General features: G+C 41.6%; 1 protein-coding gene across 1 annotated transcript; it reads left to right on the forward strand.

The window, feature by feature from the left end:
* The first annotated feature begins 378 nt into the window (after nt 1–378).
* Nucleotides 379–15,697, forward strand: mknk2b (MAPK interacting serine/threonine kinase 2b). The gene is made up of 14 exons (XM_053503449.1): nt 379–459; nt 1,753–1,939; nt 2,175–2,265; nt 2,631–2,732; nt 3,269–3,366; nt 5,953–6,032; nt 6,275–6,348; nt 6,463–6,567; nt 7,025–7,080; nt 7,193–7,288; nt 10,705–10,899; nt 11,156–11,320; nt 11,557–11,597; nt 11,695–15,697. The coding sequence occupies exons 2-14, from the start codon at nt 1,889–1,891 to the stop codon at nt 11,969–11,971; spliced, it is 1,431 nt and encodes a 476-aa protein (XP_053359424.1). The 5' UTR covers nt 379–459; nt 1,753–1,888; the 3' UTR covers nt 11,972–15,697.
* Nucleotides 15,698–16,240: the final 543 nt, after the last annotated feature.

The raw sequence follows: 16,240 nt of genomic DNA on the forward strand, positions 1-16,240 counted from the left end.
TGGAGGGATAAAAAATGGTGACGTCATACAGTAGTTGGTGTTATTACAGAAACTTGCATCATGCACGCGCATTCATACTGTATCCTAAGACGGTAGGGCACATTTTTTTTATCTTGCGTTTAAGGAGGAAAGATAAGATTTTACTTTTGGTTACTGGTTGTATATGCTTAAGAGCATTTCGGACTGTTTTTGTTTATATTTTCTGAAAATGAAACGGGACAAAGGGTGCGTGAGCTCCGCCTTCAAACCAAACGTCACCGTGTACGTACGTACGTGCGCGCTGTCTTCTCAGGAGAAGGGCGGAGTCTGCAATGAACAAGGGGCGGGAGAGGGAAAAAAATGACAGCGAAGTTATATAAAGCTCATCATGCAGCGTTTTGTACCTTCCACACAGTAGAACAGCAGCAGAGGGGTCGCGCAACGGCAGCCAGACTGGAGCTTTAAACCTAAATCAACGGGGTGAGCACATATTCCTGATTATATTTCTTTTTTTAAGAAATATCTACATGAATTTATAATGTCACATATAGTTTGTCCTGTTTTGCTGTGTAGCATTTAAGCCCCTGTCTGAGCAGACAAAAGCGCGTGACCCTAGCTCACAAAAAAGTTAGTTATTTAAGTTAGATTTTTTTAATACATCGTTTTTAATATTTATTATTAACTGTGTATTTTAAATTTTTGACACCTATAATACAGTAACCAGCTGTCTTTTTTTGCGTTATCATTCTCCAACGGTTAGCTAACGGACGGTTAGGAATGGGTGGTATCCTAAATTGATATGTTCTCCTTAAACAAGTGCACTACTTCTCAGAATCAAAGAATGGCCTCGGTAGTCTATGTAGTGCACTACGCGTGCGAATTGGGATTCGGCTCCTGTACGAAACCGCAGTTATTGTGATCTGCCTCTGCACTGCTTTATATTGTTCAGTAATAAAAAAAATTAGCTGTTAATAAAGTAGAGTTAATATTTATACTAATTAATATATTGAAATGTTTATGTAATGCTTGTGATTTAGATCGTGTTTGCGGGAAGGTTGCTTGCAGCCTTTTTGTGATGCCAGTGCTAAGGATGCAAATTGCAGGAAATTTTCCAGAATGTTCCAGTCAGATACTGATGAGGTTTAATTAACAGGGTGATAAATAATAAAACAGTAGTTTATTATAAGTATTCTTTGCCTGATATAAATCTCAATGCAGGATTGAGTAGACACCTTTGAGTGGAAACCTTTGATTTTTGATGGAATTCATTTTTCCTGATTTGGGAATTGTCCTAGAAATATGTCTTCCATGATGGGACATTCCACAAGGCATAGACATTCCTTTATTCTATGACTAGCACAGTGTCTAATAATAGACGAAACGTTTATGCAGCAGTTAAAGATCTGGTATGTATATGTGTGTGTGTGTGTGTGTGTGTGTGTGTGTGTTAGCAGTCTAAAAAGGGAGGGGGGGTTGAACTTGGATTGTCTCTGAGAGAGAGGTGTTGGTGCCCTAAATTGATTTTTCCTGAAGTTCATTACATCACAATTAAGTGGCATGTTTATTGGCTAGGTGGAGATCTGGCTAATGAGATGTTGGCCATGAATGACTTTCATTCATGGGTTAAATTGTGTAGAGCTCATGGGTGGGTGAGAATGAAGTTTATGGGTGTATGAATGTTTTTTTTTTTTGGACAGTAAACTTTAATAATGCAATATCATTGCACATAACATATATGATTTTGACAATTTTTTTCTCCACCCCCTCTCTCAGGTTTCCCGTTTAAAGCATCACAGTCGATAGGCATCGGATTAGCGAAGTGAGACTAATCACTCCAGCTAAGCAAACCGTTGTTGCCGGCAGCCACTGATCCGATCTGGGGAGAAAAGTCACCGAATCAGGAAGCAAAATGGTTCAGAACAAGATCACCGCCGTAACCGGATTCCATCGCTCTTTCAAGGTACGTTGGCACGTGTCCTCAATTCCTATTTCTGACAACAGGGAAATTTGCGAATCCATGAACATGCTTTGACACGTACCGGAAAATGTTAATGTTTATTTTACATGTTACTCATAACCAAATTAAAAACAATTACACAGTAATTACAGTTGATACCACATGAATTGCGCACATAATTTCATGCATTAATTTTTAGTTTTGGAATTTGTATAAAATGTTTGGTCTTTCATTTTAGGGCCAAAATCCTTTCGAAACGGAGGAATTCTCCAAAAGTGGATCCCACCTTCTTGACTCTTCCTTCAATTTCGATTGCTCCACTCGCCCCGGTGAGTAAGAAGCCCTCATCGACACCACTGCTTTTGTTTCGGACATGCCTTCGCGTTCCTGGAAAACCAGCGTTTACGTAGAGTTCTGCAAGTGCTTATAGTCTTTCTTTTTTTGGCTTACTTATGATGATCCGTTTCCAAAACCGCAACCCAAAGACATACTGTCATTTGGTGGAGGTTTTCCTATGATGTGGGACACACTCCCAGTCAGCTTGTTTACAGTAAAGAGTCTAAGCTTGGTTGCTTTATAGTTAAGCCTCTGTCTCCCATGTGCTGGTGTTCTGAGCCTGCTTCAGGGAGAGGATCGGCTTCTTTGTTTCTTCACGTGTAACCGTTTTCCCTTTTTTTCCCGTCCCGACATGAAGACATGCCATCCAGCCAGCCGATCGATATACCGGACGCCAAGAAGCGAAACAAGAAGAAAAAGAGGTGCCGGGCGACAGACAGCTTCTCTGGACGTTTTGAGGGTGAGTGTTACACCATATATTATCCTGAATGTTTGTCTCCTTTATGGTAATGTTATCATTATTTACACAGTCCTGGCATTTATCTGCATCACAATCGGCTCTGATTATGATGATTTAAACACTATTGTCTCTCTGAGACAATTACCGCTATCAGCATTTCTACCAAAACAGCATGACTGAAACATCTACCTAGAGTCTACAGACAGCCGTTTACAATGTTTTTAATAACCTGTAGAGTTAATGTGAGCCATCTTGGGAATGTTTTGTGTAGAGTTAAGCTGAAATATACACGGTCCTGAGGAGATGTTGACTAATGTACGATCTCAGGACTGTACCTCATCCAGCATTTATACTGGCCCAAGCACAAAATAGTCCTGATTGTATAAGCATATTTTAAGTAGATATTGTGCTGGGTATAGATTGTCTTAAGTTCCCTGAGTATATACAGTATATTTTAGCTTATCTCGTGTAGTCAATTTAGACACTTTACTGGATGTATTCATCGCCATTAATAGTTTTTGCTTTCCTCCACTCAGATGTCTACAAGCTGCAGGATGAAGTGCTGGGAGAGGGAGCGTATGCAAAAGTGCAAACGTGCATCAGCCAAATCACGCAGAAGGAATACGCAGTGAAGGTATGACGCACTTCCTGTCTCTACCTGGTTTAGGATCAAATTCTTAGAGGTTAAGTTGTTTATAAGTGAAAGTGTGTATATGCGTATGTTGTGTTTTATGCCTACGACATAGGTGGTATTACAGTGTTGTTTTGAACAGGATTATCCTGTTGCACTTACACCGGTTCTAGGAACTTATAAAACTTGTTACAGGAAACGGAGCCGCCGTCTGCACACGACTGTTAGTTTGTTATTGTGAGCGTGTTACATTTCTGAAGTCCTGCAGGGCATGAACCGTCACCTCCAGCTTGTTAATTATGACTATAGATCTACAATTTACATTTCTGTAAATCTGCTTGGAATTAAACAAGCTCAGTGTTTGAGTTTGTTTCTGAGAAGCAGGAACAGAGGTATTTCCAGGTTCTATGTGTTATTGTGGCTGTGAGTGTTACCTAACCCTGAAAGTTAAACATTAGTCAAGATTAAAAGGACGCGATAGACGAGCCTTGTACCTTTTGTTGGGTTGTGTTGTGAAAAAGAGAGAGAGAGAGAGAGAGACAGAGAGGAGGTCCGTGGTGAAGTGTTGCACTGTTGCTGCGTTCAGTGCTGGCTCAGCAAAGAAGCTCCCGCATCCTGTTTTTGTTAGATCATCCGTAAACGTCGGCCAATGGGAAAGCCGGGAGGCTCACGTCCTCCCCCGTTCTGCACGCCCGTTGGTCAGGGAGCCAGGCAGTGGCGGGAACATAGTGTTCTGTTCTGGCATGTCTGCCAAAACACACACACACACGCATACACCAGTAAAGGAAGAAGAGGAGGGGGCGGTCCGAGGTTGCGTCCTAAAATGTTTACCCACTTTCTTGATTACAAACTGTACAAAGACGTGAGGCGTGGCCTCGAGAATAAACGTTACGTGCCGGAGGCGTTTTAACTCGTGATTTTTTTTTTGTTGTTGTTGTTGCTTGTTTGAGGAAGTGGAGCATTGAGAAATACTTTGGTTGTTTTGATTTTCAGAGGCACGTGCTTAGGAGAGAACGTTCTAGAAAGTTTTGGTCGCAGAACTTAAATTAAAATTCCATTTAAATGTGATACAATTATTTGTATCATAACTATCATAACCTGTACATATTTTTTTGGGAAAATGGAAAGACAGGCCACACTCTTGCTTTTCACAACACTGGCCATCTATCTGCAGGGCTTTGTTGTCTCGAGGGGGGGTAGTCACTTGTTATCTCCATGAGGGTCGTTTTTTGGGTGGGAAGGGCACTGGAAATTGAGACCAGATGTCATGGCGATTCCACCCCTCCCAGAGGTTGGGGCATAAGGTGTGGGGGTGTGTGTTGGGGGGGGATGATGGTATCTGAGTCTGAACAAAAGAACTGAGGAAAACAGCCAGGCTTCCTGAGTTGCACCACCCCTCTCCTTTTTTTACCTCATTCAGTGATTGAACTTCATGTTTACAGGCTGGCTTATTTTACACGCTCTGTCTCAGTTCATTAAGGCAACAGTCCTGGGCAGCTATATGGGTTTACGGTGCCGTCAAGCAACTAAGAAAGGAAGGAAGGAAACGGACAGGAGTTTGATGTTTGAGAAGATGATTATCAGCACGGTGTTTTGTAATGACCCGAAAGCTGATTATTTTACAGTAACACCACTTCCTGAATGTGTGGCTCTTCTCAAACAGCACCAAATTGGATTATTTATTTTTTTACCTTGACATGATTGATTTAAAAGTCTTGAACTTTGTCTTGAGTGCTGAGACCAAAGGCTTTTACCACAACCGTTGAATAATCTTCTGGTTAATGAGTTTGTTAAATAAAAGCTGTTTTTAAAAACTTTAATGTAATTAAGTTTTTGTTTAAGTTGTCAAAGTTACTCTAAATTAATTGCTGCTTTAGAAACAATAACTTATCTGGATAAGCACATTTAAGAGCACACAAGTAAGAGCTCCAGTTATAGAAAAGTAATCAATACGTTTTGACAGATCAGAATTGAGTATTAAAAAAAAAACGCTGTGGTATGAATTCCTCTCATAACTTTGAAAGGGGACAAAGAAACAAGCAAAGTCTAATGGATTTTGTTCCACACATCTGAGGTTCTTCACATCCATGTGGCTTCTGTTCAGAGGCTGCTGACTCAGTCGCGCTGCGGTTTGTAGAAGAATGCAGAGCTGGCCCTCAACACCAGGCTCTAATCCAGGACCTACATTGTGTGCTGCTTCTCTCTCGCTAGCACAACTAATCCAGTCATGTTCAGCCAACGACACATGGCACGGGGGTCGATGGGGGCGGGTGCCTGGGAGAGCGAGAGCAATTTACTGTCAACAGCCAATTTCATTCCTGCATAACCACCAGGATCGATTTAGCTCGTTTTGATTTTCGTTGTACTTTTATTGTCGGTGGAATTTGACCTGTAGACTTCTCAAGGGCTGTATGTCTGCAATGTAACGGGCCTCCTCAGGTTGGGAAATAGGTTAGGATATATTTAGGAGTCTATATATCCAGCTCTATATCCACAGCTGTCACAAAGACTCGCAAATAATGACTGTGTGGACAAAAAAGCCTTTGTTTCTATAAGTAATGTTATATATTTTTTTTCTTTGTTTTGTAGATCATAGAGAAAAGACCAGGACATAGTCGAAGTCGTGTGTTTAGGGAGGTGGAGATGCTGTATCAGTGCCAGGGCCACAGGTAATGCACTCTCCATACTTCACAAAATACGAAATGAGGCTTCTTGTATTAGCCAGCTTTTAATGCTTTGCATAAAATATTCTAAGAGTTGATTTACTTCCCCTGCATAATATCTTTGTAATGTATAAAACAACCCTGAGTTATAGCATAAGCTTTGCATATTCTAAATGCCTTTAGAAGCCAGAATTACTGTGTGCATGGATAAAAAAAGTTGCGAACCGCTTTTATCTTTCTCGCTGCAGAAACATCCTGGAGCTTGTGGAGTTTTTCGAAGAGGAGGATAAGTTTTACCTGGTGTTTGAAAAGCTAAGAGGAGGTACAAGCTTTTGTTTTTTTTCATAAGAAATAAACTAATCATAGATCTTTTCTGTCCCCTGAGCTGTTGTGGTAATGGGATTTGTGTATGTCCTTTTTTTTCCCCTTCCTCCAGGCTCCGTCTTGAACCACATTCACAAACGAAGACACTTCAGCGAGCAGGAAGCGAGCATTGTGGTGCAGGACATCGCAAGCGCTCTGGACTTTCTGCACAACAAAGGTGAGCGGGTTCATGGAGATGAATTTCAGAATGACATCACACTCTTTACTTGTATATCAGTATAATTATAGTGTACGCTCCTTACCGGGAATAGTCCGTTTAGGAATCGGAGAAGGTGGTGATAGTGGTGATGTGTGGGGAGGAGGAGGAGAGGTAGCTAGGGTGCCGCAGGATGGGATATCAAAATCGTAGCCGGATCACATTTCCCGTGTTTCATATTACGCGCTTCCTTGAAAGATGTTCTGAGAAGCTCGTCGAGAAGCCGATGCGTCTGGTGTTTTTGTGTTCGCCCCGAGGACGTTTCTTATGATCATCTATTTATAGCAGCTCTTGGCAACTCAGTGTGTTGGAAACAAACTTTTACTCTGTTGATCTTTTGTCATCCTTCAAAAGCCTGGAGAAACCTCTCTAAAATGCTAACGCGTGACCCGTGTGTGTGTTTTTCTGTGTACTCTAGGGATGGCACACAGAGACCTCAAGCCTGAAAACATTTTATGCGAACATAAAGACAGGGTAAGTTTTTTCTTGAATGAGAACAGAAGTTCAGATTTCCTGTCTTTAGATAATCACAAGCATGACAAAGAACTCGTGCAGTCACAGTGACGAAGACTCCTTCCGCTTTCAGATTTCACCAGTGAAAATTTGTGATTTCGACCTGGGCAGTGGAATCAAGCTGAACAGCGACAGCTCTCCCATCTCTACCCCAGAACTCCTCACACCGGTAGGTGAATGTAAATGTCTCTTTGTGTGTGGGGGTCACTTTTAAACAATAAATCAAGAAAAACCCTATATATACCTATATATACTTATTTATTTATTTTTTACTCTGGTGTTTTTCCGGAGGTTATAAGCGGTTAAGGCTTGTTTGTAGATAGATAAGTCAAATGTTTTTACAACACCACTCTTATCATCCAGTCCCCCTCCCGCTGCGCTATTGGATGAGCTCGGGTGGTGTCAGCCTAACAAACCGACTCCTATTGGCGACAGCCCGTGTTTGTGTGAGGTCAAGGGCCAGATTTTTACGGCTGGCTGAAAAGATTTTGAGCGAGACAAACATTCAGGGCTGGGGTTTAATAAATGTTATCAGCTACAGGAGAACGATTGTTGCTTGTTAGTTCTACATTCATATCTCTTGAGTTGGATTTCAATCTGTGTTTACGGACTGCGTTTAGTGTAGAAAGTGCAAAAGCATTTTTGTGACTATGAATGTATGTAGGAAAGGTCGTGCATAAGAATGAATGAAATGGGACGCATAAAAACAGGTGATGGAGACACAGTAGGTGGTGTGTAGTGAAATGTTTTTCCCAAGGGCATTTGGTGTAACCCGAGTTGGCCTAGGCTCCAGCGTGTCTTTAGAAAGTCTCCAGACTATTTAAGGGGTAGAAGAGCAAATGGGTAGAGAGAAGTTTTTTTTATTTTATTTTTTTTATACACACGTTTAACCTGTGCAGCACTAAAGCATTGCCTCTTCACTGATTATCACATGGGTGGTGTTTTTACTTCAAAGAAATATGTCTCTTTAAACAAAAGCTGCACACCAGATTTAAAAAAATTTTTTTATTTTTGTGTTCGTTTTTACTTCTAGCCCTGTTTGGACTTGTCATGTATGATTCTCAGGAACAGACCCTGTTCAAGACCTTGATTTTTAAAATATGCTGTGCAAAACAGCTAATCTCAAGGCTCTGAGAAGTTATCAACCAGGAATTAAAACATATTTCCCGTCATGTTCTTGGAAACGTGTTTGTCGGAATTTATTGTGCTTTTCGTCCCTCTTGTCTCGACCCGTCCCTTTGCTCTTTAACATTTTCACTTCTCTGCCTTTTATTTGTTTGTTTTGTTTCTCTGTTAGAGAATGGCAGTGAGGTCAGATGTTACAGGAAGTTCTTTCTCTCTCTCTCTCTCTCGCTCTCTCTCGCTCTCCCTCTGCTTCTCAGGCTTAGCAACTGGGTTATGATTGGTTAGAGCAAAGGGAGTAGGAGGGTGAGCTACCTGGCTTAGGGAGGAGCCAAGTGCGGAAGTGTTTTCTTTAGTTTTTTTCTTCATCACAAGGATCATCTTAGCTGATTATTTATTTATTTATTAATTTTTTAAAGAAAGTCATAAGTTTAACCTGCGCAGCATATGTGCACTTCCTGTAAGAGCTGTGGGTTTGATTTCTGAGAAATGTCTGGTTGTGTGTTTTTTTTTGTTTTTTTTTGCATAGCTCATTGCTGAGCATGCGTACCACCACATAGCCATGAACTCTTCCTCACACACACATATTTGCGCACTCAGGGGAATTTTTAAACCGGCTTACAGTACATAAAACCTGCTCAGGCATGGGCGGCTGATGCAAAACCGAGCCGCAAACTGAAACACATCGCCAGCTGAGAAGCCACTTCTTGTCACGTGGCCAGGAAAACCCCACATTTATTTTAGCCAACAAGTCTACATCTGTCAGCTATCTGTCTTTCCCATGTGGTGTACCTCTCGCACAACCCCCCCATCCTCCACACACCTGATGCAACGCTTTGCTAGTTTTGCACTAAGTATTTACAGAAAGAGAGAAAATCTGCAGTGCAGGTTATTATCAGATCCCCCTCCCTTTCTTGCTCTCTCTCCTCGTCACTCCTTACATCTCCTGCTATTAGAGATATCGCCCATATCTCCGGTCTGTAGACACAAACCACAAAGAAGCATAAAACACGTTTTTTTTTGCTAATCATGGAATCTTCCATTCGCTCCGAGTAGCTAACAGCACCATTTACTCAAGTCATCTGGAGCAGCTCAGGGCTCGTCTTTTGTCTGACCCCCCTCATAGAGAGGCTGTTAAGAGGCGACCTGAATGTGGGGGTGTTGAGTGATGGCGAACAGGCAGGCGGTGGAGGAGGGTAAGAAGAAGGAGGGGGCTGGGGGGGTAGATTTAGAACAGCCAAGCTTTTGTCTGCAGCTCTTGAATTCCTGCACTGCGAAAGTGCATTGCATAAAGGCTCAGTGGGGCGGAGCGTCGAGACAGCTGCAGCCAAGGAGGACAAAAGACGCCCGCTGCATGAGAAAACACGCTAGCAGAAAAACGTCAGACCTCAAAACCAAACCAAAACAAACAGATGGCACAAAGTCCCAGAGCTAGTTCGGGCATCATTTAGTTGCAATAGATTTAGTGTCGTAAATAAACCTCGGTTACCTAGTTTAGCTGACCAAGGGTTACCAGGTCTTAGGGAAAAGTTCCACAAGTGGCTATTTTGTAAGAGAGTGGATTTCATAATTGCTAGAGCTCACTGTGAGTTTACCAAAAAAAAAAAATGCTGATAGAGGGAAAAATATATCCAAACTGACCCCAAAATCCTTGCAGCTTTTAAAGGATTATCTTTTGTTCTCCTGGTCTGCTGAACTCTATCTCCGGACAGGTTTTTTTTTTCTTTTTGGGAAATATATAAAAATATATGTTGAATATAAAGTGTGTTTGTGTGGTTGTGTTTTGTTTATGCGGTGTGGGTGTGTGGTGTTGTGTAAGAGGTGTTGAGAGATGGTTTTCTGGGACACTCAATCCTCTTTTCCAATCCTGGGCATTTGGCCTAGTTTCAGAACGGAGGCGTTTTACAGCGCGAGGGCCGAGCCGAGTTTTCAAAACTTTCTATGACTCAAGTGATTCAGCTATTCGGAACACAACCCTTTTCTGCATGTAAATTATCGCTCTCTCATTTAGTCTTTTGTGAGTTCAAAGCTACATTTCCATGGTAACAGCTTAGTCAAGACCTCACTTCTCCAAGTCTATTGTTGTTTTTTCCTAAGAAGTCAATACCTAACCCTGAACCTTCATGATTAATCACCTGTGTATCTGTCCGTTTGCGGTGATCTCATGCACACGGCTTATCTCTAATCTCGCTCATTACTTGCCGCGTGACAGTCACAAGGTCTTTTCACTAAGCACATGACCTCCGTCTACATACAAAAAAACACTTGAATTGCAGCTGGTGTTTAACACACACACACTCTCTTTATTTACTTATTCCTCTCACCTTTAACCACGCCGCACCCACACCTACACATAACCGGCATTTCCCTGCACATGCACAGCCCAGGTGGCAACCGTTTACTTCCTTCCCGTATGCTGACTAGGCCGCTTTTTTTTTTTTATTTGTTTGTTTGTTTTTGCAGTGTGGTTCTGCTGAATACATGGCGCCCGAGGTGGTCGAGGCGTTTAACGAGGAAGCCACCATCTACGATAAACGCTGTGACCTGTGGAGCCTGGGCGTCATCCTGTATATCATGCTAAGCGGCTATCCTCCATTTGTGGGTCACTGTGGAAGCGACTGTGGCTGGGAGAACGGGGAGCCTTGTCACGCCTGCCAAGTACGTTAATCTCGGCATGTAGTGTGTTATTTTTTATTTTTATTTTTTTTCTTAGCTGCTTGTAAAAGTGTTCCTAAAGATAAAATAATCATACAATTTCAAAGATACAGTCACAATTACAGTCCATGAAGCAGATTTGCATGCTTTGTTCATATTAAACTTTGAGTACAGTGTTACAATCATGGAGAAATAATTAATTAAATAATTGATTCATTAAAAATAATTTCTTCCTTAATGTTTTTTCCATCAATCTTAGAACACACTGTTCGAAAGTATCCAGGAGGGCAAATACGAGTTTCCCGAGAAAGAGTGGGCTCATATCTCCTGGGGTGCCAAAGACCTCATCTCCAGACTGTTGGTCCGGGACGCAAAGAACCGCCTCAGCGCCGCTCAGGTTCTGCGGCATCCGTGGGTGCAAGGGGTAAGGATCTAGGCTGTTACTCTCGCTCCTACCTAATGCGAACAGGGTTAACCTGTCTAGCCTAGGTGTATTCTAAGAATCAGCTTGGAATTTTTGCCTATTTAAAAAAAAATCTCTTTCTTAGGAAAATTTTCCCGCCGACAGACATTTCCTTTGCATCCGGCACCCGTATTTAACATAAGCTTCTAGAAGTATGATGTAATTGTAACGTGTTCTCTATTTTTTTCTCCTGTCAGGGTGCTCCTGATTCTATCCCAGCCCCCATCCTGCTTCAAAGGTGATTTTTTTTTTCTTTTTCTGTTTTAAATCTTTACTTAAGGAATAATAGTGCCTGTTTTTGCTCATGCACAAATGCTCTTTCTCCGTGCCCACAGGAACAGCAGCGCCAAGGACCTGACGTTTTTCGCCGGACAGGCGATGGCCGTGAACCGGCAGCTGGCAGAGCAGGACGACCTGGAAGCACAGCGCCAGGAAGAGACGTCTCCTCAGGTGGTGACCATAGGCGCATGCTCCATGCGCCTCTCGCCGCCATCCAACTCCAAACTGGCCAAACGGAGGCAGAGAAGCAGTGCCCTGAAGGGGGCGCCGGTGTCCGCCGCAGAGCTTAGCCAGCTTCTCGCCCCGCTTGTCCTCATCGGAGACTGCACCTGAGAGACATTTCGGTTCCATTCAACCTGCTGGACAGTCAAAAAAAAAAAATCAAACAAACAAAAAAAAAAACGTTTATTGTTTTTGAAGTCTGCCGCCCCCATCAGCCCCCACCCCCCCAGCCCCCGCCCTTTTCATTCAAGTGTCCCTCCGTGTATCCGTGCCTTGTTCTCATTAAAGGAATGCCTCACACCAGAAGTATTTCCTGTATGCAAAATGAGGACGCACGAGGCTCGTCCCGAACCCGGTCGCGGCGTCGCTCCCTCCTTTATTCATCCTCAGGCTCATCCAGCACTTCTGCCAGCACGCAGCACAGGGTTCGGGAAACGGATAAGCAGAGCGATTAACGCTGACCATTTTTATTAGTTTTTTTAAAGGCAGAACATTTTGAAGCCAGCCGCTCAAGACACCAAAGGACTACGACACCCCCCTCACACAGACACCCCCATCCCCACCTCCCCTTTCCTCTGCTGCTTCCACTTTTACAACTGGATCCACTGTGAATTGTTTTTTTTGTTGTTTTTTTGGTTTTGTATTGTTTTGTTTTTCCTCCTTCACCGAGAAGACTTTCAGGAATGTTCCGCTTCCCTTACATGTGTACGTGCCCGGACGTCCCAATCATCAGTAATAAGATCCGCACGCTTTATGCAATTCCTAATGACTGCATCACTCAAGCTGTCAGACTTCTGGGAGATTTTTCAGTGCTGCTGTGCCTCGCCTCAGCCCGCCTCCATTAGCGTTAGCATTTTAAAGCCAACGAATTCCTGTCATCAGCAGACAAACCCATCGCCCCCCCACCCCATACGAGACGCTTGTACAGCATTAGACTTTAAACTTCATTGTCTGTTATTCGAGGATTGGCCTCTTGTACCAAATTAATGAAGGCACTTATTATTTCTGAGGAGGTATTTTAATAAATATGCGCTAGATTACGAATGCATTTTCTCCAGAAGTGCACTTTGAGAACTCAGATCGCTCTTCAATCATTTCGAAGTCTGCTTAAGTCGCTCTTTCGTCCCTAAATTATTTTAAGGATTTCGCAAGACGTCTTGTATCGAGACCCAGGAACTTTTCAAAATTCAAATCAAGATCAGAAATAAAACTCTGGGTCGATCGAATGATCGAGACGAGCACAACAAGGGGGTTAGTCTTTAAGCGCACACAGGGTGGGATGATCACGTGGTTATGCAAGCACAGGTTTGTTTACGTGACTTAATCAACTCCAGTTGGTCATGAAACAAGAAAAACGCTCTCTTTGGTTTGGTAGAGAAGCCACGGCCTGATGGTACAGTGATTTAGAAAAAAAATGTTGCCTTATAGGCACTGCCAAATATGTTAAGGAATTACAAATCCATTGCAAGGGCGGGGAGAGGGGTTGTTTTTTGTTTGCTTGTTTTTTTTTTTTTCTTTCTTTTTTTATTTTGGGTCATGAATTAAAAAAAAAAAAAGTAAGAAAAAAAATGGAAAAGTATTCCAGGAAAAAAATAGGTCGGAAAAATTTACAAAAAAAAGTCTTCCAAAGCAATGTAGCTGTATGTATAAGTGTGAAAATTCTTTTTTTTTTTTTAATTTTAAAAAATGTTTACTTGTTTTTCTTTTGTTTTTGTTTGTGCGTAACTCCATTTGACTCTTGAAACTGTGCCACACTGACATTTTAAGCTTATTATTATTGTGTCTTCATCTTTAAGCAGGTGCTGTTCAAATGTTCAGGTGAAACACCAGATTTTTTAAGTTCCACATCTCTCAATTTTATTATTATTTTTTTAAATCTTTTTTTTGTAAGTATTCATGTGATGTTTTGTTGGTGCAGAAGTCGGGGTTATGTCACGTGTGAAAGTTTTAAAATTTTCTTTTTTTTTTCAAACAAAATTGAAGTGAGTAAGAAATGGCAATATTTTACTACTTTCAGTGTTTTTCTTTTCGGGGTGGACAAATCACAAATTCATTAGCAAGCGCGCACCAGGCTAAAGGGTGGGGGGTGGGGTGATAAAGTATAACGACACATGGGGCGCTAGCTAGTTATGTGCATTAATAGACGTCTAAATCAGTAAATTCTTGTGAAACAAATTAATGACGGTCTTTATCTGTTTCTAAAGAAAAACAAACTACAAAGTCGTCAAAGTTTCAACTATGAGGTGTGACATTCTGCCCCCGCATCACGTCACACGTCAAAGATGATATTCGAGTCTTGAATTTCGTTCTTTACATGTAAAACATCTCCCTTGTGAACATCTGTGGGATGATTTATCTTTATTTTGAAAAAAAAGAGAAGAAAAGCCGTGGCTAGTCTACTGAGCCGACTCGTTCAATCATTCTGTCGTCAGCGATACGTCCACCTCATTAGTAACGTTGTCTACTTCAGGTTAGTTTGCTTTATGACTTTTTTTTTTCTTCTCGCATAACTTTGTAAGACGGAACGCAGGATTGTGCTGGAGGGATGCTTGGATAAAACAAAGTGCATCTTTAAATCTAGAAGTACGCATCTACAATGCATCTGTAGATCGGTGGAACTTGTTTCATGGGTTGTACTTGCCTCAGGCATTAATGTCACCAATGAGAAGGTGAAATAAAAACCTTAACCCCATCCACGCACTATAGAACAATAATAATAATCCTGTTGAATGTTAAACGAGCGCTGTTTGCTCAGCGGTGCATTTTCTTTCGTAGGTCGCTAAACGACGAACAAACGGCACTCGAGCCTATTAGTTGAGAATAGGACACTGATTGTAAGTTTTTTTTATATATATAAATATATATTTCTACATTTGCATCTTTTGTGGAGGTTTTATGTCTTATAGTAAGACTTACTTGAATTGTATATGCAGCGGTTTTCTCACGTTTTGCTCGGGAAACTACCTTTCTACCTGTACACAAAGCTGTTCATGAGATCCCCTGGTTTGGAGAATCATTTCGACAACGTCGTTGAAACAGTATTTAACTCTTTTGTATTTAATTCTCCTCTTCTTCCTGTTTTTCATGCAAAGACTTTGGTTTTGTTCTCAAACTCGTCGGAAAACAAAGCGCGGCCCGGACTTGGACGTCCGCTAACGTCCGAGGCGAGATCCGCCACTTTTGTTTTCTCATCGGGAAGATATGGACTTGTATTAAAGAGTCGGGGATGATTTGAATCCTCATGTTTCTTTATTTCCGTTTATTTCATTTTTTTCATGGAAAAGGTTGAACAGCGATAATTATTAATGCTGTACTTGTAGCAGTGGGATGGCTGAGTTCAACCTCAATTTCCCAAGTGAATTTGTTATTCTAAGGGGTTGAGATGCTTTTATTTTTTCCCCTTCTGTATAACAGCTTTTTTTTTTCTTCATGTCAATGTCACCTGAAGGTTAAAACTCTTGTGTGTATTCAGCACTGTCTGATTTCTAATTTTTCCCACCCACAATCCAAGTCACTTTTGGGAAGAAAAATCCAAACTGCAAGGGTTTTTTTTTTTTTTCCCCTTCACAAAGTGGGATTTCTCGGTTAGCCGAGCGGGACTGTCCCCAACCTCTCTTCTCCATTGGTCAGTCTCGTTTAACTGAGAAAGCTCACTTCCTCAAATGACCCGCAGCCCCAGGGGTTTTCCCCCGGGACGATGACAAACCGTAGAAGCACTTTACTGTACCATGTGGCTGATTTCAGTTCACTCAAAGCAAGACATACGACTCGTTGTTGCAAGATTTTGTATTGTTTTCTAATGAAAAGCAACAATAAAAAAAACACTTTGAACCACAACTATGCTTGTCTGATTTTGTGTGTCGTATCAATCTGGTGTGTATTTAAAGATGGTGTAAAAGTTTTCATCCTCTAGATCTCAGAACTGCTAAGAGACTACTACTGATCAGAGGAGGGATGAAAAGATTGAGGGAAGGTGTAGAGTCTCATGTACTTTTTAGTACCTCAAAAGGGATGGGAATCACCACGATATAATGATACTTAGACGTCCATTCGATTTGTATCAGGATTTTATAAATATCCTTATTTCTTTCTCTTTTTAAAAAGATTTTCTTACAATTTTAGACAAACGGTTCACTCCTATCACAAAGGATGCTTTTAGAGCCTACAGGATTATAAAGAAAAATAAAAACATTTTACCACCTCAAATGCAAACATATAAATAAAAAAACATTATTTAAAAAATAGATTTCGGAGTCATTGTGATGATAAATGAATCGCAGCGCAAAAGAACTGGTGTTATATTCCAACTCCGGGAGTTCCTGGCCACCGTCGCCCTCGGCGATGTTCACTGTAAAAGAGCTGGACTCATTTTAATTTATA

The sequence above is a fragment of the Clarias gariepinus genome, chromosome 9 (genome assembly GCF_024256425.1).
Source record: "Clarias gariepinus isolate MV-2021 ecotype Netherlands chromosome 9, CGAR_prim_01v2, whole genome shotgun sequence".
In the NCBI taxonomy this organism is placed as follows: Eukaryota; Metazoa; Chordata; class Actinopteri; order Siluriformes; family Clariidae; genus Clarias; species Clarias gariepinus.

Bases quoted from the DNA above. Each gene is read 5' to 3' on its own strand.
- mknk2b (XM_053503449.1), top strand. From the start codon at position 1,889: ATGGTTCAGAACAAGATCACCGCCGTAACCGGATTCCATCGCTCTTTC. The intron at 2,266-2,630 runs GTGAGTAAGAAG...CCCGACATGAAG, and splicing joins CGATTGCTCCACTCGCCCCG to ACATGCCATCCAGCCAGCCG. The intron at 10,900-11,155 runs GTACGTTAATCT...CATCAATCTTAG, and splicing joins AGCCTTGTCACGCCTGCCAA to AACACACTGTTCGAAAGTAT.